At 31.8% G+C, this 27,492-nt stretch overlaps 1 protein-coding gene across 1 annotated transcript; it reads right to left on the minus strand.

Moving 5' to 3' along the window:
• Nucleotides 1–181: 181 nt before the first annotated feature.
• LOC128185089 (hemicentin-1-like) lies at nucleotides 182–27,441 on the minus strand. The gene is made up of 24 exons (XM_052854769.1): nucleotides 27,062–27,441; nucleotides 25,866–26,019; nucleotides 25,458–25,575; nucleotides 24,747–24,925; nucleotides 24,440–24,625; nucleotides 23,560–23,682; nucleotides 23,003–23,117; nucleotides 22,666–22,862; nucleotides 22,398–22,556; nucleotides 21,414–21,548; nucleotides 17,111–17,452; nucleotides 15,811–15,857; nucleotides 8,453–8,480; nucleotides 7,622–7,739; nucleotides 6,753–6,931; nucleotides 6,427–6,612; nucleotides 5,964–6,086; nucleotides 4,881–4,983; nucleotides 3,804–3,985; nucleotides 3,512–3,670; nucleotides 3,214–3,348; nucleotides 2,575–2,712; nucleotides 2,065–2,202; nucleotides 182–1,061 (listed from the first exon to the last, which is right to left on the minus strand). The coding sequence occupies exons 2-24, from the start codon at nucleotides 25,927–25,929 to the stop codon at nucleotides 976–978; spliced, it is 3,240 nt and encodes a 1,079-aa protein (XP_052710729.1). The 5' UTR covers nucleotides 25,930–26,019; nucleotides 27,062–27,441; the 3' UTR covers nucleotides 182–975.
• Between the last annotated feature and the right edge of the window lie 51 nt (nucleotides 27,442–27,492).

The following is a 27,492-nucleotide window of genomic DNA, read 5'->3' on the forward strand; positions in this document are numbered from 1 at the left end:
TGAAACTTTGGGTACAATTTTAGTGAACTCTACTCAGCAAATTTAAAATACTTTTTAAAATCCTTCTACAAACTCATACTGACAGTTTTTAGTGTCTTCTGGGTAAAGCATGACATTTTGTAAGATTCAATGAGTTATATAAAATACATGTTTTGTATATGTGAAGAATTTTACAAGCAACCAGCAGGATATAAAATTTTATTTTAAATACGAAACAAATGAACTGAACAAAATGACTAAAATCTCAAGTTGCAGGAAAAATACAAAATCAGAATCATACAGAAAGAAGAATACGGTCAAAAGTCATGCATTTATTCGTTAGAAACTGTATGATATGTGTTATTTAAGTAGAAATTTGCTCGTGCACATGTCATTTCTGTTCTGCATCAAAATAGAAGTAGATTAGTAAAATCTCTTGGTTACAAAGTATGAAATTAATTCAAAAAAATACAGTGACACTAGTACTAATAACTCATAATGTTACATGTAGTTACAATGGTTCATAAATTACCAGCTAGATGTTTTACAAAGTGATTATACTTTACAAATAAACTTTTTTCTACATAATTATATTTTATTTATCAATTTATTTGTCTTGACAAAGAGAGGGGTCATGGTTGTAGCTACTCTCTCTCTCTCTCTCTCTTTCTCTCTATCTCTCTACATGTATATCATTTTAAAAGACTAAGAGCTCTTATAAATCTTATTGATTAAATATTTAAAAAATTGTCTTTACTTCTTGGGAATTTATAAGAAAAAAATTCCATGTTTTGAATTTTAAGGTAGATTTTATATTTAATTTTTTGAGGTCATTAAAAATAATATGCATGCATAAAATCAACCCAATAAATTACTAGGTTTACTGTAAAAGTAAATTAATGCAATCATTTTAATTGCTTCATTGCTTCCACAAATTTTTATTCATGCACAAAAAGTTAATAATGTATGCATTTTTCAATTCAACGGTCAATTCCACTACACTGGTTGGTCCTTGAGCGAGGTTTCTTTCCGTTCGTTCTCAGGGTTAGGGTCGTGTCCAGTGGCAAGTTCTTTCTTATCCACTAAAAAAATGGTAGAGAAATACATTTATATCATACTGTATGATAGAAACCAGGAAATTTTTTTCGTAAATTAATACCGGCATAATTCATGTGCCTCATTACATTTGTATTGAATACACAAGAATTGTATTGATGTAATAATACTGTCGGATCAAAGTGGTTCAAATCATTATAGAAACAGCCAGACTGAAATCTACACGCCCCGTTTATCGATTGGCCGAAATCTACAGCGGCTGAAACTGACAAGAAACTGACAGGACAGATATCGACACGCCCTGTTTATCGATTGGTCCAAACCTACAGCGACCTAGGAAAATTCACGAACTGCACGAAATGATGATGACGATGTCAGTCTCAAAGTCTCACAGGAGACGATTTGGCTGTTTCTCTTAGCTAACGTACTTACATACATTAACAGTAATTTAATGAATTTTACTTACTTTTCATAATCAATTTATCAATTAGCTAAAAGAAAGATGTTAATACAATCAATAAAATGCTTTCTTTGATGATTCATTCGGGTTATGAAGGTAGCGATCATTGCAGAAAAAATTTACATAATCCGGTAACGCGCTTCCTGTAATCATTAAAATGAAGTACACATGTACTGGTAGTTGACTTGTATTTGTGGTTCGCCCCCACCCCCACCCCTATCCCCGTTTTTAAAGACGCTAAATTAGATTCATTAGTGTTGACAAATCATCATACTATCAACAAATTAGGAATTTAATTTCAGAATTTGTTATTTATACATATTTCTTTCAAAGTGTCTCGATACTAAAAATGTTGATGTACCTTCATAACGCACTTTGACAATTCACAATTAATTAACTTGGTCCAAAATTTAACGCACTTTGAAAAAAACATTCAAAGTGCGTTGATTTTGTCCAAAATTTAACGCACTTTGAAATTTTTTTTCAAAGTGCGTTGCCACAATTCATATATATTATTATCAAATATGAAATGAGCGATTCTTTGAAAATTTACGAAACCACCCACTTACTAGAGGAGCCTCTCTGTTGAATTCTCCGAGCAACGATAACGAGGATGACAAGGACTATAATGGAGATTAACACGGCCACGATGATGGCGACAGCGGCGTTTGAACCGGTTTCTTTGGAATTCTGCGTCTTTGGGACAACTCAAAATAAGAATGTAAAGATCTCAAGATCGGAATTCAAAGAATAAGCATATACATGTAAATCAATACATCTTCACGTATCGACAGTTATCTAGTGTTGGTTATATTAAGGAACAAGTATATTTCAAGGGAGACTACAAAAAAATATCTCACATGAAGTGTAGACTAAGTAATATTAATATAAAACCTAGCATTTTAATTAATATAAAACCTAGCATTTTAACTATCATGAATCATGAATAGGCCTATACAGAAATAATTCTGGAAGTATACAGAGTTAATTGTGTATTGAAAGTGTTGTGCTAAACGTTGAAGCAAATAACAAATATTTTGTGGTAAAACGAAACTTAAATGAAGTGCAACTAGTCTCACCCTTAGTAGTAATGATATTAGAACTAATATCTGTATTAACAATTTCTGTATGAGCAATATCTGTAGTAAAAATATCAGTGGAAGTGATGGTCGTTTTGATGGTGATGATACCTGTCTCCACGGTGGTTTTTATCGGATCTGAAATTAACCAAAATTTTACAATTTATTAAATTACTGCGAATTCATTGTACTTCGTGAGGCCACGTCCGCAAATTATGATTTCAAACTAATGTCCCGATTTTCGTGTAAAATAGGGACGGCAAGGAAAAGTAACAAGTGTATATTAGTGCTCATACCATTCTTTGAGAGAATGTTAAATGAAGTGTTCATACATGGGCAAGGCAAGGTGTTCCGCTGAAACCTACCATCCTAGCCATGAACAATGATCGCTCCATATTAAACAGCCATTGTCTAATGTGTTCATTTTATGTTATTTAGATTCTGTCGGTAAAAGTTCGATCAATATAACAAGAATTTTTCAAACTACAGCAAGAGGTAGTATATTAAAGGGTATTGCACTTTTTTGACATTGTTCTTTTTAAAATACAGTTTACTACGTTATTGTATTGAATTTGTCAATTAGCATTAAAAACTTTATAAAAATGTTCATGACAGCCTGTAGGTATTTCAGCAGCTTACCTGTAACTTTAAGTATGGCCTCCTTCAGTAGAACACCCTCGCTGTTTTCTGACATACACTGGTAAACCCCCGAGTCTGACTTCTGAACATCTTTGACTCTCAACACTTGACTATTTTCTCCCAATAGGTACTTTCCTAAATTAAAACATGAAGTTATCGATATGTATCAACGGAGCGAAAACGTATTGAATTACAATGTTCACATTTAAACATCTGAGTACGTTTTAACACGAGAATTTATTTTATTCTTATGACCCAATAATATCTCAAGGTCGTCGTTCTGATACAAAATTACAACCTCCATCTATCTTTAAATCAACTCCGTTTTTCTTCCAAGTCGGTCGAGTTGGTGGTAATTCATCGGTCAAGGACCCAGTCTCACAGCGGAACGTGGCCTCCTGTTTTTCTGGTACCACCAAATCTTGCATCTGCTTGCTCCCCCTCAGAAAGGGAGCAGCTGTAAATTCCGATCAGAATTCTCGCTGTACATACCAGTCTTTGTACCAAAATAGTTTTTATGGAAGTATGTAAAATCATGCAGGCCATTTTTTTTAACAAATTAAAAATATAAATTTTAACAAAAATCTTACATGTGACATTCAAAAAGACAGTTTCGTTTTTCCCCGAATGTTTACAAGTGTATTTTCCTTCATTTTCTGATTCCGCTCGCAAAATTGTGAGCACTCTGCCGAAGTCACTGATTTCATATTTGCCGTCGGCATTGTCAATGTTCATCTTTTGCGGGGAAATCCACGTGATGTCTGGGACAGGGCTGTAAAATGGAGAATGTAAGTGTATTTCTCCCCTTTGATCTTATTAGATTTCTTCATTTTCAAATTCTGGTACGTACGTGTAATATACACTCTGCATTAACCATTAGTGTGTAAACAAGTATAATAAAAATCTACAGCCTACAAATTGTTTACTATAGACAGTAGCAGTATACACTGTTGTTTCATCAAGTTAAATATTTTTGAATTCCAATTTTAGTGGATTTCGTTGTTGAGTTAATCAAAGTTAAAAGTTTATTGGATTGCAATAACTAATAACAGATTGTATTGAAAGGGTCATTGATCACACATTTTCTTACACTTGTTTATGCCAACGGGTTATGAACGGTTATGGAACCACAGTAAACACCTCACTTTCAAGAAAAAGTTTTAGAATATAGCCCTTACTAATTAAATTACATTGTACGAGGAACTTTTACTATTTGCCTTCAAAATCTAAAGAAGTTATCTATCTATCTATCTATCTATCTATCTATCTATCTATCTATCTATCTATCTATCTATCTATCTATCTATCTTAGTGCGGGAGAGCAATACATGTATTTTTTTCATTTACATTTTTTAAAAGCAAAAACCAATTTGAGCAATGTCAGAAATCCACAACCAGTCCCAAATACTCGGTCAATTTTTCGCGTTCTCATGAATGGTTCATTTACTGTTCTTTTCTTCTTGCCTCGTACTTGTGTGGAAAAAATCTTTCCAATTATCCCAACAGCATCATTAAACATCATGGTTTGTTTAATATAATTTATGTAAACTAAACTATTTTTTTCAGCGTAAGATTAAGAAAAATGTTCATTGAATAAAAATATGCGACTGGTCCCAAGTTTCTGGTGATCGAATGCTGTCTTGTATAAGCAACAAAAGCGTACTCACTATCCAGAAAACATGCATCTCAGAACGCCCTTTTCTCCAATCAGAGCTTTGCCGTTTTCTTTGAACACCAACATTGGGTCTACTTTTGGAACTGCTGTTGCACCTTAAACATCCAAGAGCATTTCACTTTTATGTATATTGAGTAACGATTTTGTTATTACTTAAATGCACCACATACGAATAAAGGATTCATCTATAAAGGACATTTGCGCAACTTGTACATCTATTCAGGTTTACGTTGTATAATAACCATTATTATCCTTTCATGTTAAATACTAAAATCTGATTGGTTTAGCCGCAGTTGATAATCTGTTCTATTACCAACAGCGTTAGCAACACACTTAGCAACGGGTAACACAGCGAATTGTTACTTGCGCGTAAATAATGCGTGTACGGTTCGCCGTAGAATTCAAGTCATTTCTATATAAAGGCAGTAAAATTTTTCTAAAATTAAGACATTCAGTATAATAAAACAAATAGTGCCTGTTTGGAAGGATAACAGTTCAAATTCACACCCCTCGAAAACCAACTCGGAGTTGAAATCGACACCGTTACCCTCCCAAACAGGCACTATTATATGAAAAGTGCCTGTTTGGGAGGGTAACAGTTGAAATTGACACCCCAAAAAAACCATTGTCAACCTCCGCTTCGCGTCGGTTGACAATGGTTTTCGAGGGGTGTCGATTTCAACTGTTATCCTCACAAACAGGCACGGTTTATTTTATTATACTGAATGTCAATTTTAAAGAAAACTTTTAAATGCTTTTCTTTAGGAATGACTTTAATTCTACTGCGAACCGTACGCGCATCATTTACGCGCAGGTAACAATTCGTTATGTTACCCGTTGCTAAGTGTGTTGTAATAGAACGGATTATCAACTGCGTCTAAACCAATCAGAGTTAAGTATTTAACATGAAAGTATAATAATTATATATTAACAAATTTTAAAAGGGAAATAGAATTGATTTTTTGTCAAAAATATTAGTCACAACCTTAACGCATTCATTAAAGCAGAGTTCTACAGCTTTATCCCAGTGTAAAGAGAAACTCGTTTGAAACAAAGCAACAATTGTACCACTCACTGTCAATTCTAAGACTTGTTTGACTTCCAACAACCAATGTCTTAAGTTGCTCATGCCACACCCCACACCTGTACTGTTGACCAGTCCAGTCACTCATATTTGTCCAGAGAAAATGAAGATTGCCTATTGATAATTAACAAATACTACTAATTTAAGGTTTGTCACCTTTGGTGCTTTTTATGTTGATTTTAAATAAACAAAAATATACTTTCATTTCTGGCTCAGGAGAAAGATATAGTTATGGAGGTACATTGATGGGGGTTATTTAGAAAAAAAATACACAACATGCTTTGTAAAAACCGTTGACAGAAAGAATTAAACATGATGACGAACTGATGTGCTAACAAGGAAATTCACTATTATTAAACAAATCGACATGGAGATTAGTGCACGAACCAGGAACATTATTATATATGCAGTTTAAATTTATTTGAAGATTCTATTTCTGATCTGAGTCACAAACCATTTCCATCAACTCCAACCCTTTTATTTATTTCTACATTGGTCTTAGTTCCTTCTCCAATTTTCCATTCCACTTTACATTGTGATTCTGGCAAACACGTTGGCTTGTGTCGACACTCTACTTTGCAATGCTTAAATTCTTCACATTTTATCTCTTGAATTTGAGAAGGAGGGAAAGATCCTAATCCTGCAAAAAAAAAAAACCCACCTGGTTTTGAATCAAAATTTTACATTGCAAACTAAAACTCATAAACAATGTAAACGGAGAAGTCCCAAATATATAATGCTGGGATGCAATACCAATAATACACTTTTGTTTCAACTAACTTGCTTCCATTATTTTGAATGGCTTTGAAAGTGATGTTCCGTAATCATTTGTAGCAAAGCATTGGTAAGTTCCATAGTCATCGTTTTGCATTTTGAGAAACTTAAGAATTCCCATTGATTTGTCCACTGCAATAAACTGACTATTAAGTACCACATATCCGTCTTTTTTCCACTCATATCTAGTAGATAAAAGAAAATAATTAATAGATTTTACATTAATAGATTTTACAATACATGTATATTTCAAATACTTATTTTTTTTTTCAAAACTTGGACCAACTTTACCTTTATAAATGTAGTATAAAAATATTTTGGAAGTACCCTACCAAAGTGTTTTGCCGCAAATTCAAATCATATTTTGGAATATCGAGGGTATCAATTCTCATATTTAAAAAGGAGATTCCAAGTCGCACATTTGAGATATTAAATCGGCTTTCTAAAAGTCTTGCATTATCTGAATACTTAGGAAACATATTTAAAACCATATTTTAGTTATATTTTAAATTCCTTATCTCCCTATACAAGTAATGTGATATGCCTAAAACCTTCTTTGATGCAACTTCGGTGTTATGTTGATAAACATGAAACAAATTCCATAAACTGCATAACAATACACTATTTTGAATTTGAATTGCAGTTTTTGTGAAAACATCTAGAGTTTGATTTTATCTTTCTATTACCCACTTGACTAGGCTAAGCTTACCCATCCAACATGCAAACATTTACAGTAGCAATGCTGTATTTTCGGAGGTTGTATTAAATAATTGTAATATACAATTATCTTTTTTCAATTTATAAAGACAAATAAAAAATAAACCCGCTAGCCATACGTTTCATATTATTGTTTCAGATAATTATGAAAAACATACATAACCCTTCCATTTTCTGCCTTGCAGTTAAAGGAAGCATCAGTTAATATGGAATCTCGAGGGAAAGAGTATTCATCGTTAAAGATACTGGTCATGTTTGGTGGCATCTGACTAGAATCTGTAATAGAATGTAACTGGAGTTTAAAAATGATTTAAATTGTGTTTAAGTGTTTGCATAAAACACGATTAAGGAAACTGTACACACAACTATATCTATTTATAGAGCTTACCATTTACAAATCTGAAAACTCTAAAAGTTGACTTATGTTACATATGTTATTTAAACACAAAACCGCTAAATATATTTTTTCAGTAATCCGTTAGGTCAAAATTCACCTTCTCAATATACATATGTATTTGCTACTTTGAGGTTTTTAAATTTAATAATGACTCAGTATATCATTCATCCTTGGTAGACTCTCGTGAAATATCGTTGATGATTTCAGTATAAAGCATATTATTGTGGATGGCACCAACGCGAATTTTTTTTAAGTGTGTAATATTGTACACAATATGACATACATGTTGTACTTGACCTTTAACAATCCATGCATATTTGTTGTAAGTGTGTTTCCTGCAATTGATAGGATTCTCATCGGTATAATATTTTTGACAAAGCAACAAACACAGGAAATTAATATTTGTTCTCCTAGCTGTTTCATGTTTTACTGTAGGGTAAACATTCTTTGCTTTCAAATAAAATGTGTCTGCTTAAATTCATAAAAGGTCAAAGTCCTTTGATTTTAGATAAAATGTGTCTGTATAAATAATTTATCAAGAGTTATATATACATGTTTGTCAATATAATTCTGTAACAAATGTTTATTTTACCTTGGCCGATGACAGTACAAATGAGACTCTGTAGAAAGAGTCCTAGAAAAAGTGTCCAATCCATTGGTTTTCTTGTAGACAAATTACTAATATAGTCAAAGTGAACGAATTTTCTTCCTCTGTTGATTTTTTGCTTTCCTATTTTGTTGCTACTACAGTTTATCAAGGCAAATAATAGTTAATGAATTAAACCGAATCACCAAACCCAGTACATATAAATATACACGTAGTATTATCAGCGCTGTTTTAAATCATAGTTTCAACTTCGGATTTTTGATGACAAATGTTCTCTTCCTTTTCCTACAGAATATTTCATCAAAGCACTGTTGAAAAACTTCCTTTTATGCATTTCAGGGAAACATACACCAATTTAGAAATTAGACATGGATCGTTGTTTTGACATTGTATACATGAATGATTTGAAAAACATCCCGGACATGAATAATTCTGGTGATCCTTTAAATTTCAGCATCGACGATATCTAACTCGAGAGGTTGTGTCTCTCTTTCAAGTCTCTAATAATCATAGTACATTTCACTCTTTTGTTTTTATTATCAGTAGACGGTTAAGGAGGAGCTATTGAGTGGCTTTTGTATTCAGTTGTTGAAAATTGTCTGTTACCACTACAGCGATTGACAAATTTAAAAAAAAAATGCAGTTTATTTTTTATGTGTTGTGAATTCTGAGACATACATACATGCATCAAGGTTCACAAAACTAGATGTAATGATTTTTAAAATTATCAAGATTAAATTATTTTATTTTTATCAAATCAAACATATTTTGTAACCATCTTTCTAGATACATGCATGCTGATGCTATTAGATATTTAACATTAAAAATTTAATAACTGTACTTTCAATCTTATATTTGAAGTAAAGGGTACAAAATGTATGTAAGTTTAATTGGAAATTAGTTAGAGACATTCAGTATATGTACCTTATTATTTAAATTGATCATTTTACTGGATGATACCTTATGTTACTCGGTGTTTTGAAATATTTCACCCAAAAAGGGCAAATTTTTGAAAATTGATTGAGGAAATTCGGATAAGACAAATTAATAATAAATGATTGAAATAAATAATTTGCAATTTAATATATATGAAAGCTTTCTATATTTTTACAAAATTTTACTTTTCAAATTGTTTAATTGCTTAAATGATTTTAAAGTTAAGAAAACCTAGAAAAGAGTGCATGTACAACATTTAGGTATTTTTAGATAAAGAATGAAAGGTCACAAGCGAAAAATATATCATTAACATATTATTTGAAAGCAAACAAAAGGATTGCAATATTGAGGCTCTATGTTGAATGGTATTTTTTTTATTCCTATAAGTGGTAACGAAATTCATGAAAATTGCTGTATTCGAAATTTGATAAAATAAAATAACCCCCAAAAATCAATTATGCATCAACATGCAAGGTTTAGGTTTTATTTGTATTTAAATGCCTAAAAAAGGAAGCAAATATTATTTTCATATTATTAGCTCACCTGAGCTGAGAGCTCAAGTGAGCTATTCTGATCACATTTTGTCCGTCGTCCGTCTGTCCGTCTGTCCGTCTGTCTGTTCGTCTGTCTGTCCGTCTGTCTGTCCGTCTGTAAACTTTTTACATTTTGAACTTCTTCTCTAAAACCGCTTATCCAATTTCAACCAAATTTGGCACAAAGCATCCTTATGTGAGGGCGAATATAAATTGCAAAAATAAAAGTCCGATCTGTATTCAAAGCGGAGAAAACCTTGAAACTGTAGAAAAAGGGGGGTGCATTTTTAAAAATCTTCTTCTCAAGAACTACTGATTCCAATTCAACGTAGTTTAGCATAAATTATCCTTATGGGAAGGAAAATATAAATTGCAAAAATTAAGTGCTAATTCTGTGTCAAATTTGAGTTATTACGAAAATAATAATAAAGGAAATGGGTGTTTCAATCAGTTTAATAGCTTCGGGTTCGGCATCCGGTAATCCGGCATCCGGTAAAATGGGTAGGCAAGACTTGGTCTGGGCAAAACAAAGATTGGCAGATATTAATCTGCCAATCTCATTAAAATATCAGGATATTTGATGGACTAGTATATTTGTATTCGCTGTTTAAAGCTGCAAAATAATGCGTATTTGGAATTGACGATTGTCGATCTGCCTTGGCTTTTATTTTGCCACGGCCCGGGTTTGCATACCCATTTTACCTAGACTCGTATTCCATACATCTAAAACGAGGTTCTTTGTTTAAAGCAGCCATGACATTATAAGAAAAAGGGTCGATCTGACTATGATGAATTTGCTTGTTGTGCAACAGTTCGCGTATGAAGGGAAATTTTTGAAACATGCAAAATATATCGTTGCCGATTTTGTGAAGTAAATTGAGGCTAAATATTTCAATGTGTTGACAGTTTTCACACATGACGTTAATTGGTGTTAGCTTGTTCCGATTTTCGTTTCGTTTTCATTATTCCTGCTTGTAACCTGGGAACAATCGTCTGTATTATTTCGTGATTTTTACGTATCAAATCAAACAGAGACTTTGGTAAATCAAACAGTTAACTGTTTACCTGCGCAAATTAAGCAAAATCTGATGTATCAAAAAATAATGAAATACAATTCATTCTACCGGTAATTCGATCGGCATTATCTTTTGCGTAATGGTAGATTAATGCAATAGGTTTTGTTGCGATGCTCGGCATTTTCTCGAGTTTATTCAATTTAAATAAAGTTTGACATTGCTGACGGAAATATGTAGGTATATACATGTATCTATATGATTCATTTCGAAAAAATAAATTGTGTTCTTTATTTGTTATAGTGAATGTTTCTTGTGTTTAATTGTTTTCAATTTCTATTTACTAACCATATTTGAGTGTTAAGCTTCAAATTATAAGCAAGATACAGAGATTTGCTCACAATTCTATGTTTGTACACAGATCTTAAAAACTAAAGATTAAAAAAGTAAAAAATTTGTCAATATTTATTGAGAAAATTTTCAAAGTCTGTTCGTTCAGAAACCAACTTTAACATCTTATTGTATTGTAAACTTAACATTTTTTCGTCATTATTACTCCTACTGTACATGTGATCCTTCACTGTGTTTGTGCACATTTGTATAAACTGATTTTGAACCTCAAATACCAGTGAACTGGTATTGAGTGAATAAAAGAATATAAAATCTTAGGCCATTCTTTTTTTCCATTTTAAATGCTGAATAGGAAATACCAAGTTAAAAATCATAAGCTGAATGTAATAAACTCATGTGAACAAAATATGAATCAAACCTAGGCGAACTGTGAGCTCTGTATCTTGCTTATAATTCTACAATTGACGCTGAAATTTTGGTTGAACATTAGAAAATCTCTATGAATTAGAGTATGTTAAATACTTGTACAAACAAAATAAAAGAATGATACTGTGAAATCATTAGATTTCGTGGTGGCTCATTTTTCGTGGAATTCTTGGGTACCTCTCATCCACGAAATAACATCCTTCACGAATTGATGAATTAGGGTAATAAAGTCATATTCCCTTTTGTAGATATATATGAAAACACGAAATTACGTCCCCACGAATCTGTAAAATTTAAGTCATCCACGAAAATTGGCCCCCACGAAATTTAATGATTCCACAGTATTCTGTATATATCTACTCTCCCTCTCTTTATACAATAAATAATGTGAAATCTACATCAATTTTGATAGTTTTTCAGACACGAGTAAATAAAAACGACATCTTTAAAACAGTTTCCATATTTCTGACACATTTCTGTTGCGGGGATAAAGTAATTATCGCTATTCCTAAGAATATCACAGCGGAAAATTATCCTGGTTTGTACGCGAAGTAAATAACAGTCATTTAATTATAATGGAGAAGACAAATAAAATTTTTGAATGTTTTTAATTTGAGAAATTGAGCACATTGAGGTACAATTTTCTTCTTCACATCTGTACATGTAGGGTTTTTAAAATAAAAAACAATAACTATTATTTTTTTTAAAACAATAACTAGTAAGTACTGAGTAGTTGATGAAAAAAATGTACCTATATGCACTCATATATTTTGATCGCTTTACAAAAAAGGGGGGAGGGCAGAACGAAAATATAGGGATTTGGAAGTTAACAACTTAACAGTATACCTCTACCAAATGTTTAGTTTTATATCTTGCGTAGAATTTTCTTATTCTGGTAAAAAATAGTATTTCATGAAGGTACAATGTCAAAGATTACATGTATACAAAAAAAAGTGTAAAATTCGAATACTTTACAATATTTATTTTTTGTTTTTCTACCGAGGGACCATATGGCACAATATCTTTTGAACGCCCATTGTTGCTCAGGTGAGCGATGTGGCCCCATGGACCTCTTGTTAATATATATTTCTTTCACCAAGATATGTAACTAAAAAATTAAACAATTAAAAAACAATTTTCAAGATATACCGAGGATTTTATTTCAAACGATTATATTACTTTTGATAAATGAATGTTTTTAAGGTGTATGTCCGGCCATTGTGTACATACGAGGACCAAAAATGTAAACATGATTGAACTTTCTTGTTAATGCCAAAACTGACCAAAACTTTTGTCAAAAGATTAAAAAAAAATCAATTGATATTAGACTTTACATGTTGCTTTGTATACACATTACTCATATTTTTTTAAAAAAATCTTTAAATATTTGAAAAGATATCATTGGTGTTCTCTCTTCAACCATTTGTTGAGAAAAAGGTGGAAGTTTGCCCATTTAAGTTGTATCTTTGACCCCGAATAGGGTACCCTATTCTTAAAATGGGTCTTAGAAACTACATCAGTCGGCACGAGATATATTGTTTGTTTTAATGGAGGTACATTTAAGATTATATTTAGTTTCAGACAATTAATTTTTTGACACCTTTCCCACTTCTTAAAAGAATTTGAGGTATTAATAAAGATATGAAAAGCAAAACTCAGGACTGGATAAAGATGTCTTTCACATTCAACACAGGTTGTTTTGAATCGACTTATATATTTTTTTTCAAAGAAGATATATGTATAATGTCTAAGTGCCTCCATTGACACAGGAGTTTTAAGTATAGACTGGACTTTTTCCTAGTTTTAAAAATAGAATCGTTGCCCACTGATAAGCATAGGGTACCCAATTTTCAGACATATCTTCACTTTAGACAAATTTCAACCTTTTTCTCAGCAAATGGTTGTAAGGTAGACACAAAAGACCTTTTATATTAATTTGATTACTGTAGAGAACTTTTATCCGCGTGGTATTAATTTACGCTATGAACGCGGGCATAAATTTTCCGCGGAATTTTTTCCCAGTGTACTTAAAGTGCATTTTGGAATGAAATATTGAAATTGCATTACATGAATAAGGATAACCGGAAGTTACTACATTATATAACACTTGCATATACGTGTACCCAATGTATATCGTTTTTATCTATGCAAACTGTCAAACAAATTTGTTTTGAGAATTCACATGATAAATAATTTAATCTCCTAAAGGTTTGAAATTTCTGTAAATTTACTTGCATGAAATTTGAACTTCTCCCAGCTTGAGATAACGGCACGTGGCAAACGACAAATAGCCCCAAGCGGGTCTGTCTTTCAATGACACATTCAATTAACTACACGCTAAGACCCGTGCTTTTACTGCAATTTTTAGATCCCTTTGTGCTCTGACTTTTAAGTGATAAAACTGATCAACTCATAATTTAAACGACATGTGAACCCATAAAATGACAGTTAATAAATAAAATAAATTAATAAATAACTAATGACTACCGACCAATACACAATTGATAATTACTGTTCACTGTAAACAGTTCTTACAATTTATGTCCAAAGTTGGACAAATTCTATGAAATGAAAATCGCTCAGGACTAAATTTGATAATAATTATTCAAATTATTTTTTTTTCATTCAAAGAATCCGCGTAAATTTTTACCGCGGATTAAATTGATATTGTGATTCCGCGGAATTATGACCCCGTGGAAAAAATACGTCTACAGTATTTAAATCTTTAATATAAATCTGTAGCTGCACAGTTATAGGTGATTAAAAAAAGCATAATTTAGTTCTTGTGTACGCAATTTGCATACAAAACAACATGTAAAGCCTCATATTTATTGCTTTTTTTTCCTTTAACAGCATTTTAAGGCAATGTTTTTTTGTACATGTATAAACAAATCAGTTTAAATGTTCACATTTTGATCCACATCGGTGTGTACAAGATGGCCAGATATCCCCTCTAAGATAAAAGAAATAAACAAAAAACTTCTTGTAATCTTCTCTTGTATTTATGATAATTGAATTGTACACAACGGTTGATACAAACTTATTGGCCGACGTTAGCAATATGATAAGCATGGTTAAAAAAAATTATTTGCTTTAAGAAAAACAGCTGACAGTGAACTATTTCTAGTATCATAAAATGATAAACATAACAACAAATACATGTATCGAGAATGTATACAAAGCAGACTCATTTATTCTTTCTTCCTAGAATCTTATTTGTTTTATTTGCTTTGCTAAAACGCACAAAGCATTAAAAAAAAAAGATAGCTCGTGGTCTTCTGGTAACCAAAACAGCGTCTTTTGACACTGATAACAGCACTCATTAAAAAAAACAAAAAAACAACAAAAAGGGTTTGTCGAAATATTGAATTTTTAAATCAGGTGACTAATCGAATATCGATGTACAACAGATAAGCAAATTCAAAAGGGAAAGTGTACTTATACAACGAAATGCTGTAATAAATTATAATACAATCTGATTTAATAATTCATTTTAACAGATTCATATACGTTCGGTTAAGAAAGTCTAATGCCGAATTGGTAGACTTAAAACCTGTATATTATTGAATCAATTGGAAAAAATATCGTAAGAAATAAAGTCATGCATTTTTCTCGTTGGAAACTGTATGTTATGTTTATTAAAGTTTTCGTTCAACTAAAGTTCAATTCTGTTAAAAGAATTTGAAATACAACTTGAAAATGCAAAACACAAGAATTGCATTAGAAAACATATTCAAACTATTGAAGGTCATTTTCAATGAAGAAATAATTAACATATAAAAAAATAATTTCATCATATTTTTGAAAGTAAATCAAAGCTTTTTCAGTTTGATATTTTTGATGCACAAAATTTTTTAAATCTAATCATTTTCCACTTTTAAAATATCAATCAGACTACATAAGAAATATGTAAATCATGCGTATAAAGTGAGAAAACACCAAGTTTTTGCAACAAACACTGAATTTTCCATCTTTTGCTTCCTGACAACAGCGATACAAAAGAGTTCGTTGACGCATATATATATATATATATATATATATATATATATATATATATATATATATATATATATATAATCTTAACCCTTTGAAAGGTCCAGGTGACAGCTTTATTGCAGTTCATTATTTCAACTTCTGTCTATTCCACTGAAAATAGTGCAAATTTTTTTTTAACGTCATAACTTTCTTCGAAACTGTAAAGTGTAGATTTTTAACGCTCATGTGGCTTCATTACCGTTGTATTTTATACCCAGGATTATTTCTCTTTAATATAATAATTAACCAATGTGTATCAAAACAGATAATTTTATTCCACAATTTAAAGATATGAATGTTTACCATCAGATATAAATTGCAAAATGTTCGGAAATGTTACAAAAATCACTTACTAGAAAAGCGAGAATATGGCGGCTACAACAATGCAGATAGCGGCGTTTGAATTGGTTTGTTGACCAGTGTTTGTTTTTGGAGAAACTGAAACTAAGAAAGTAAAACTCTCAAGCGTAAATTTGTTGTAACTTTAAAAATAAGTACTCATATGTATATTAAAATAGTGAACATGCGGACGAACAGAAAACATATTTACGGACAAATAAAAACAATTACAATTAAATTACGTTAACATACTTGTAAAATAAGTTGATTTGAAATCATTAGAATTGGAAGTAAAACATGTAGTGCTACCTATAAAACAGCTCGATTCACTGCAATACATAGAGAACCAGTACAGAAATAGGGTCAAGGATGTGTCAATCCAGTGGATGTACATGTATAATATTATTTAACAATGGATTGAAAAACGATTAGAAGCAGTGCTGTACAACATGATTTCGTCTTATTTTCACAAACGTATCAACGCGTGTAGATTTTAGTCTGGTTGTTTCTATAGAGCTAAGAAATAACTATAAGTTTCCGTAAGAAATAGAGGGAATCATACTTCATGTAAATATATACTTGAATACACAGAAACTATATGCACCACTCGTGTTCAAACCACACTTTGCTTTAGGTTATTTCGAAATCAAACACCATGATAGTCCCATACTCCAAACCTAACAGATATGATTTTAAATCATTTCTGTTTAATGCTTCTGTTTTTGAAAAGATGTTTCATAAATCCATTGGTATTTTTAAAAACAAAATACTATATTATGCCTCTTTAATTCATTCTGTTTCTTTTGATGATGTATATCTTATATTTTTTGTCATTTAAAGACAAGTGCACTTGGCTAGGTAAAACTGAGGAACATGAAGGAAGTACATGTATTATCTAGCATTGAAACTCTCATAAATTTGTTTAAAGAAATAAAAACATTTGGGAATAACAAAGTTATCATTACAAGTTAAAACGTAGTAGTAGAGATTACTTTTGTCATAATTATTACCAATATCTGTATTAGGAAAGACGTCTGTCTCCACGGTAATGTAAATAACTTTCTCATCATAGTTGTGGTATATTTTCACGCTGTAGTAACCCGCAAGAGAAACTAGAATGGTCGGATCTGTAACATTACTCACATCAATAGTTAACTGTTTATTTATAGGCCAAGAAAGCTTCCAATACTCGTTACTTTTGATTTCGCTTTCGTTGCCTTGGTGGTCAGTAAACATCCATTTGTACTGAAGAGTGAAAGGGGGATCAGTATCAGCGACCACTGCTAGGTTCAGTATATCCCCTGGCGCAATTTTGTAATTATCCAGTGGGCGCTTTCGGACAATAATTGGATCTAGAATAAACACAAACAATCAACATTACCTCATTCACTGTTTTATGTGAAAACCTTCAAGTTCATGGGGTAATTTTTTCCTACTTAAATATGTTTCAAACTTTGTAAGAAATCGTTAAGTTAAAAAATGACATGTATCTTCTATGGATATAATGCAAATAACAATATACATTGGAATAATTGATGAGTACAAAGAGTATTGAGCGATTATCTTGAACTCTCCGAAATCAGACAATGACCACTCCATGTTCGGCTTTTATAGTTCATTTTTTTTATTTTCTAAAAAGGCATGTTTTCTCCAGTTACATATTTCAAGAATTGGGTTTGACAACGGTCTTATTCGAAGGGAAACTTCAAAAGAACAAGATACGGTATTGGCAGTATTTGGCCGCAAAATTTACGATATTTTTAAGGTCTTTGTCTTGGTATTTGATGTTGTGTATTGTGCTAAGTATGATATAAGCTAAATCCTACAGGTATTAAAATGACGTCATTTTTCACTATGACCTGACAATCGCCTCGCCATCTATGAGATTGATCAACCCAATATATTTCCGTAGTGAGTCAGTAACTAACCTAATAAGTGTTTTGTATACCCGAGGACTATCAAGCGACATATTCATTCACAAATAGCGGTGATCTACGCAAAGCCATGTACAAGATGCCTTACATCTCGTCCAGTTAAACTCATTTAAACTCTTAAAAATTATCAATACCACCTTTCACATACACTTAAAAAATCTTCGCTTCACCCATATTACTTACAATGTTTTGTTGCAATTCAATTTTAAACCTCTGCAGAGATTTGAGCGAATTGCGACGCTGCCATTTTGCTCTGCTCCAGACATAGCAATGTGACGTCAATATTCAAAGGGCAACTACTCTAATTTAAAAATAATTCCAAAGGGCAACTACTCTAAATATTTTAAGGACTTACTGAACACGATTTCTGTGTTAAATAATATGATATATCGAGATGAATAAGTGAGGCGGCGGCCAATGACGGCCATATTGCCTAATATAAATCCTCAAAGAACCTACATAGAGATATATGAGGCAATCACGTGCCATGTTTAATCCAATGAAAGTGTGACATTTCAGTCCGAGGGAAAACAAATGTACATGTCAGTGTAGAAACGAAAGTGCACAGCTTTGGGTAGCGCTATAGGTAAAAAATGTACATATATGAAGAAGCAATCATATATCTTTGAACCAGTCAGAGTCCACATGCTACACCTGTCAATCAAATCAGCCCGCGAGCTGCCCAATAAACTGATAAAGTTTTTTTTGTCCGAAGAAAATATAGAAATATGTGTAGCAATAAAGTATTTAGAGTTATTAATGTATAATATGATTCCTACACTGCGTGTGTGAAGGTTGATTTGTATACTTTGTTAAAACAGAAAACTAACTCTCTCTCTCTCTCTCTCTCTCTCTCTCTCTCTCTCTCTCTCTCTCTCTCGTAAATGTCTGTAAAAACAAGATTGTGAAACAGGAACAGATTCTTAATCTCTTTTGATTATATTTCAGGTCTAGTCCACATTTTTTCATTGAATGATTGAATAATATTTTTAATTGAGGTTACATATCAGATTTGCTGACAGTCGAAGACCCCCTTCCCCTTTTCCCTCACCTCCTTCGAGTTTATTTTTTTGGCATTATTAAATTGAATTCTGTGATCAGAAGGGTTATTCTGGCGGCCCGTTATTAGATATACATTTAAATATTGTAACTGCGTTTCTGCGGGATAGTTTTTTTTCCATACAATTAATCATATACTTATTTTTTATGAATTAAAAGTAAATTTGCGTGTAGAAATATGTTTTACGCCTTTTAAAAAATATTACATTATTTTTTGTTTTACTCATAAACGTTAAGTGTTAGGTGCGTTTTTATCGAGACTATAGTCTATTCGGAAAATTTCTCATTTTTCATTCTTTTCACAAAACAATGTGTCGGGATCGGTATACGGATTACACTAAAGATCTGAATGACATGAACATTTATATAATTGATATATTGGAATTTCTCATCGTCAGAAACCCACGGTCGGTGTTGCTTACGCTTACTGAAGTAAGCGTATGCGAGACTGGCCTTGGGTTTCCGACGATGGAATTTCAGATACTGAAGTGTAGATAAGATTTATAATTCCGTTAAGGAAAACAATATTGAACTTCAAAACGTGTTGCTGAAACAATATTAAAATTGACAATAAAAATTAGTACAATCAACTCGTTATTTTCTTCTTTGTGGTGTGTTTTTTATGTAAACAACCAATGATGATTCATACAACAATTATATTTTTTGCGGTCCATTTGACGCTTGCGTCAATATGATTTCTTGTGAAAGCTCCAGGAACATGTTTTTGTTTCTGTATTTAGTGAATAGCCAATCGAAGTCGTTAAGTACTTGCATTAATTAAGGAGACTCGCTACACCTTGAAATAGTTTCTCAAATCAACAGAAAGTAACTTGATAATAAAAGATACAACTAAGCATAATTCTTCAGAAGTATATAGATCAAATAGGCGAACAAGTAACAGTTCTATATTAAAAACTCTTTGTTTCAAAAGTATGAAATTAAAAAAGCCGCCTGCAGATTGAAACTTCTGGTTTGCGGTTCACCAGCCCGCAACTCAAGCGTGGATGAAGCTGATGGGGGGGGGGGGGGGGGGGTTGGATTTTTTTTTTTAAAAAGTACAAATCATGAAAAAAGAAATATTGTTTTACAACATAGATTTACACCAACCGACAAATTCTCGTGTAAATACGAGGGCTGTTAAGAAAAAATTCGATCGTGGACAATCGCGTTCTTGTCATTTTAAATGGGTTTATACATGAACATACATAGTGTATACCAAAATGTTTGTCATAAAATTTGAAATCAAACCAGAGTGATTTTCAATGTTTTCCCTAAAATTAAACTACACTTTTACTGCATTAAAGGGTCGCGGAAAGTACGCACGACCCAGTGTAAAAGTTACCCAAACTTCGTTATTGAGGTTTAAGATATGAATATTAACAATTTTTCTTAAACATGTTAAAACATCATAATCTTCAATTGTTAAGTAATAAGTATAATGTACGTCATTTTCATATGTCATTTGAAACCGTTTCCAAGGATTTTTTAAAAAACGCCAGAAAAAGCGACGCCGGCTTACCGCACGGAACAGCACTACATCATAACGTTGTGTGCCAACTTGGGTTAAAAGGACGATAGAAAGGAAATAAACGATAAAGGAATCAAGAAAACATCGATATCGGAATATTTCAAAATTAATAATCTCAAAATAGCACAAGCGATTTTCTGATGGAGCGTGCAATTGTACCCTTTGACCAGACGGTGAATGCGGCATTACTCTCAGTAGGACTACGACGTTATAAAAAACGTCGTTATAGCTCAACGTCAGACTGGGCTGTGCGGCCTGCTTAGGCAAGGTATATATAATGATAAATCCTATGTAAGAATGTACATTCCTCCGAATTTTATACATATACATTATTAATCCATATTAAAATATTATAATACTTTCCTGAATATTGTGTGGTTATTTAGAATATAAAAAAAACAATTGCCATGTGTCCACGAACTTTTAGGACAAGCTTCGAATGCATAACGTTGCGTTTAAATATATGGTAAATTGCGACGTCTTGCTAAAACGGAACAGTTTTCAGCGTGAATTTCATGATGTATATGTTTAAACCACACATATAAGTTATATAATATTGAATTTGATAAATTCAAGGCTTTTAAAAATGTTTTGTGCTGTGCATATTTGAAACGCGGCAAATTTCGGCCAATAACGTCCCTTGTTCTTATTTTCCATTAGAGCTTGATGTGATTGTATCTTTATAAAACTCATAAAAGCTTGGTATCTTATGGTTTTCTTGACATACCAATAATTAAGTACAATAGTCTTCATAAAGAAGCTGTCAATGATGATTATTTTTTTGCAAACTACCTATAACTTTGAGTATGGCTTCCTTCAGTAGCATCCCCTCACTGTTCTCTGACATACACTGGTAAACCCCTGTATCAGACTTCTGTACGCTAGTTAGGGTCAACACTTTGCTGTTCTCGCTCAAGATGTACTTCCCTAGAAATATAAACAAGAATAATTCATGATATATCATCGATTAAAACATGTATTTTTGAAATTCTGATTAACAGAATTTGTCGACCAAATTGAATACGCTTCAAATTTGATTTGTTTTTTAAAAGAGTAAGCTGTAAACACCAAATTAACACCAATGCGGGAACTAATGATTTAGTACTTATATGTATATTTGAAAATGCAACAGGATCCAATTAAGGATCCAAGCATTGCAACAAGTTGAATTCTAGGAAGATAATGGTACAAATTTTCGTTCACATACCGAAATTTTCAAAAAGTACATGTATAATGAATTAGCTCACAACCATTTTTTTTCCAAAAGAATGTACAGTGGTGTTGTTAATATTTAATTGCAAAAGAGATCTACGCTAAGTGAACAGAAGTATTAAACGATGCAATGTCATGCTAAAATTCATACCAAATTTATACAAAGAATTTTAAATGGAGAGAATATTGCAAAGCACTTTCAGGATCCTATTTGTTGTAACCTAAAAGATTCAGTTGTTATGACCGTAGGTACAAGTTTTCTTAAAATAATAGTTTGAGCTGGGTTTGAATTCTTTCAACAATTTTCAGAAAAATCTTCAGGTTCAGATCCTCTAAGTATAAAAAGAAGCACGCCATGCTTTAATAAACAGTTAGTTAAAAAATATTCAATAATTAAATTGTGTTGATGAATTTCAATACTGCGAAACAGCGTTGATTTGTTATTTCGATTTTATTTTAAAAAAATTAAAAGTGTTTACATGAAATGAAACATTTTTATAACTCCATGACAGTATTCTGAGGTTTTTTAATTCCTTTTTTACTCATTGGTTTTTATTATACAACCTCCAGCGATCACTAGATCCACTCCATTCTTGTTCCATATTGGAAGAGTTGGAGGCATCTCATTCGGTAAGGACTCGGCCTCACAGCGGAATATGGCGTTTTTTCCAACTGGTACCACCAGATCGCGCATCTGATTGTCTCCGGGCAGAATGGGAGCGGCTGTAAATTATAAACAAAGATTAACTACAGCTAGCAGCCTTATCAAGAAATACCTTTGTTCTCCTTGTCGTTCATTAAGTTTGCAACACTAGGAACCACATTAACGTACATGTGACATTTAAAAAGACCCTTTGAGAAAGAGAGTTTGTTGTCCCATTTCCTGTGCATGAATAAAAACCTTCGTTGTCTGGCTTTGCATTTATGATAGTCAGTACTCTTCCAAAGTCACTGATGATATATTTGCCTGTGGTGTTTTTGATGGTTGTAAATTTGCCTAAAGACATCCATTCAATATCTGGGACAGGACTGCAATATAAACATTTTTGTATTATTCTCTTGTTTTTTTTTCTGGGCATAATGTTTTTTTTAATTTTTTTTATATACTGATAAATCATAATTATATAATGAACTACATATTAGTATTACGTCAACACTAAAATACTTACTATCCAGAAAACATGCATCTCAGAACACCCTTTCCCCCAACATGAGCTTTACCATCTTTTTTGAATACTAAGGTGGGTTCTATAAAATCAACTGCTTTCGAATCTAAAATAAAACCTAGAGAATATAATAGGTACAAAAGATTTTAATAAAGTTTATCAAGAATTCATCTAAGGTATAGTTTGGAGTTTTTGAAAGTTAATCTTCAGACCAGTTATCAGATAGCTGGCACCATTACTCCAGTGAAAAAGATTCACAATAGCAATTAAGTCATAACTATATGTGACTTATCAAACCACTGCATATATTTTATGATAATAAATAGTTGCAATTTAATCCGTTATAAAAATTCAAACTTTACACCAATGCTGCAAATATATACAAAAGGGTATGGAGTTTAATTTACTGATCAAGTATTTCTTTTTAACCTCAATAGACACAAAAGTGAAAAACGTCAGTTCGGGGTAATTGACGGAGAGCGCATTTCCTTCGGAGAATCATTGAAGTCTCTAGTACATGAGATCGCTGCTTGTTTGAAACAATTAGTTCTCTCACTTACAGTCAATTTTTAGACTTGTTTGGCTACCAATCACTAACAGCTTAATCTGGTTCATCCACATCCCACACTTATACTGTAAACCGTTCCAGTCAGCAGTGTCCGTCCACAGAAAATGAAGATCACCTTCCAAGCAAAATCAAAAGGTAATAATTTCTTTTTAATTACTGTGTTAGTCAGACGTTGTGATACAAAAAAGATAATGTAAGAAAAAAAAATAATTTATTACACTGCATTTGTGATAAAGAAAAAGAGAGTTATATACATGTACATTTATATATAGACGAAACCACATAACAACTATCGTTGTTTAAAATTTTATTGCTGCTTATATTAGATTTAACTTAATCCCAGAATATCTAATAGAAAATACTTTAACATGAAAATATAAAGTAAAAGATATCTATTTCGAAATCGAATAAGCACATTATGAGTAAATATTATTACACATTGTCAAATATAAAAAGCACTTCTTTAAAAAATGTTAAAAATTATATTTTATTGATGAGTGTTTATTTTTCCTCCTATTTTATATTTTAGTATGTTCCCATAATAAATATACATTCACAAGAAATTGCACTGACTTAAGGTGTACGCAACCATATGGAGTGCGATCAAATCCACTAAAGTCGGAAGTGCTTTATGATAGATTTGATGACGGTCGACCTTATTTGGTGTAATGTATTTGAATAAACGATAAAACAGTATTGTTTTCACAGACATGTTAAAATACTGTTATCAATAAAACTAGATCAGATTTTATCATTAATTTTGTAAGTTTATAAAATATCGCAAGAAAAGCAAGATACCATATTCCATTGTGATATTCATTTTTTAACAGGTGCTATATTGGTGTATTTACACCGCTCTTATTGAAACAAACCATTTCCATCCACTCCAACTCGTTTGTTAATCTCAACATTATTTTTGGTTCCAACTCCAATTTTCCATTCCACTCTACATTGTGAGTCTGGCACACAGGTTGGCTTCCCACGACACTGGATTTTACAATGCTCAAATTGTTTACATCGTACCTCTTGAATATCGCCGATAGGAAAGCTTCCTAACACTGAAAATAAATAGTTACAATTTCGAACATTACTAACACACACATTATAGACAAAGAAAAGTCACGAATAGCAATGATGGGTTAATTAGCTCAAAATATAATACAGCGTATGTCAACTAACTTGATTCCTTCAAATTAAAGGGGGTTGAAAGTGACGTTCCATAAGTATTAGAAGCGAAACATTGGTAGGCTCCGTAATGTTCTGTCTGTATCTTGACAAATGTAATAATTCCTGTCGAATTGTCTACTGGAATTAACTGGGTATTCTCTACAACTACTCCATCTTTTTTCCACACATATCTATGAAATCATTTTTAAGAGATAAACCTATACAAAATTATTACCATGTTAAACATGTGCAACGAGCAAAACATTTCTATTACTGTAATGTAAACATTTTGATATTTTAGATGTACCCTGCAAAAGCCCGTCAAAAGAAATACCTGTCAGTGTATATTAGATTATATCAGTATGTCACAAATATGTTTTAAAATAATTATATTTAATATTTTATGTGTTGGTCATGTTTTGATAATGTCATGGGTAGCTACATTAAGTCGTACATGTGTTATTGAGTCGTTCTATCATAAGTCTTGCAATATCCATGCGTATGCGACTCCTTGTCGAATGATTGACGTAGTATATTTCATGCAAATAGAATGTCTGTGTATCCTAAATGTCTTCTATAAAATATCGCTACCAACTTCTAACTATCTAATGTTTGCTTGAATAATGCAAAATATCCAAGCAAGATAAATGAATATTAGCATTTTGATGAAAGGTGTTTGATAAACTCTCATTTAGTTACATTAACTAGCATTCCTACACTTACTGGATCTGGCCATTTTCGGCTTGACACTTAAATGAAGAATCAACCAGTATGGAATCTCTTGGAAAGAAGTATACATTGTTGAAGACACTAATCATTTTCGGAGGCATTTGACTTTTATCTAAAACAAATTGTTGTAAGTCAGTCAAGAATTACAAAACTCGGGAAAAAATAACTTTATGTGAAACTGAAGAGCTTACTACTTACAGCTTTGTAAATCTTTAATTATTCATATAGTGTATTTCATTGTACAAAAAATAGTGCGTTTTCAACAACATATACAATAAGTATTTAACACGACATTTCATTGGGATTAACATTACAGAATTTAAAAACAATCTGTACAAATGCAGAAGGTTTGAATTGTTCAGTAAAAAGAGTAGTATTAAAAGTCATCAGCGTTTGCTTTACCTTGCCCATGGACGGTACAGATGAAAGTCTTTAATGAAAAGACAAGATAAAGTCTCCAATCCATTGATTGTCTGGGATACAATAATTATGTTCAATGATATGGACAGTATCAATATGTTTCCTTCCTCTGCTGATTACGTTTTTTCTTCCACAACTTCATATATCAAAACAAGATTATACAATATAATAACAAACTAAATTACCAATATTGTACCATACAACAATTACATATAGTTTCATCAGTGCTTTTTATTTTACAGTTACAACTTTAGATTGTTTTATGACAATTTTTGAAGATAAGTCTTAATCATTCAAGTTTATGTGAAAATATTTGAAAATGAGATACCATATATCAGGTTTTATCCGTGTCATGTTTTTTCCGCGAATCAGATCCTATAACAGCATATCAAATTTACGCAAATCAAATTTTCACTATTTTAAAGTCAATGTGAAATAATTACCAATAATTATTATCAGAGATCCAAACAATCAGATATCTCTTATTATATCATGTATCGTTACATTAACCAGTAGCTCAAGTATAATCAGACAACGGATTTGCGAAGGAACGTGGTCACTTTAATTAGCTTGTAAATGGATCATTAAATAAACAATCAGGCTTAAATACCTGTTACCTGGCGCTTGCCCTCCGATCTCGCAATTTCTATCCCTAACAAAACTAACTAAACACAGTTAACAGTACTTTTACTTGCCTGTTTATTGTTAATGGAAAGAGAGAACTGTATTACAAACACAAAACTTTGTATCAAATTTACGCTGATTTAATTTCCGCGATTCGAAAATCGCCGCGAACAAAGCGGAAATTGGATGCACGCGGAAAAAAACCCTGATATACGGTATGTTATTAACTTGTACATGCACATGTATATGTACACTTGTTTATTTAATTTCACGAACGTATATACATGTATACTTTAAATTGTGAATTGTTAATAAAATCCATAAAAAATGCATTCGAAAATCAATAAACATACAGAAATAAAACTGAAACAAGGTTAAGCTCTAATACGACTACAATGAAAAAAAATAATTGAACAAAATATCGTTTTCATAACACAAAGACATACATACTAATTTTACTACAGTGTACAATGCATGCAAAAAGGCCCATTTTTAAACAAATGGAAATCCGATAAAAAGAAACAAAATTATAAAAACGAATTACAAATTCAAACCTTCTTGCGTTGGCAAATCCCGTAGAGTTTTAATTTACGCACTTACACACCCATACTAAAACACGGCTTCTTTGTTTTGAAAAGACAGTGATAACTATCTAAAGCCGCTTTGTTTGCATTCATCCCAATGACAACCCCATCCCCGTTAAAGTCCAACTCGTGATCACCATCCTATCATACTTAGTTTGATTATTATTGTATTTTTCATCTTTGTACCTCCTAACTTCTATATGGATGTTTATACACAAACATTCTTGAAAACACGACATAAAAAAGTAGGTACATTAGGGTTCAAGAAACCATATAAAAGCTTACTTGAAAAACCATATAAACATAGCTAACTTGAGAAACTATATAACCATAGCTAACTCAGGAAAACATAGCTTTTTTGATGAACTACTTTGTTTATAATGTATATTTATATATTTCAA

Source organism: Crassostrea angulata, chromosome 1 (assembly GCF_025612915.1).
Source record: "Crassostrea angulata isolate pt1a10 chromosome 1, ASM2561291v2, whole genome shotgun sequence".
In the NCBI taxonomy this organism is placed as follows: domain Eukaryota; kingdom Metazoa; phylum Mollusca; class Bivalvia; order Ostreida; family Ostreidae; genus Magallana; species Magallana angulata.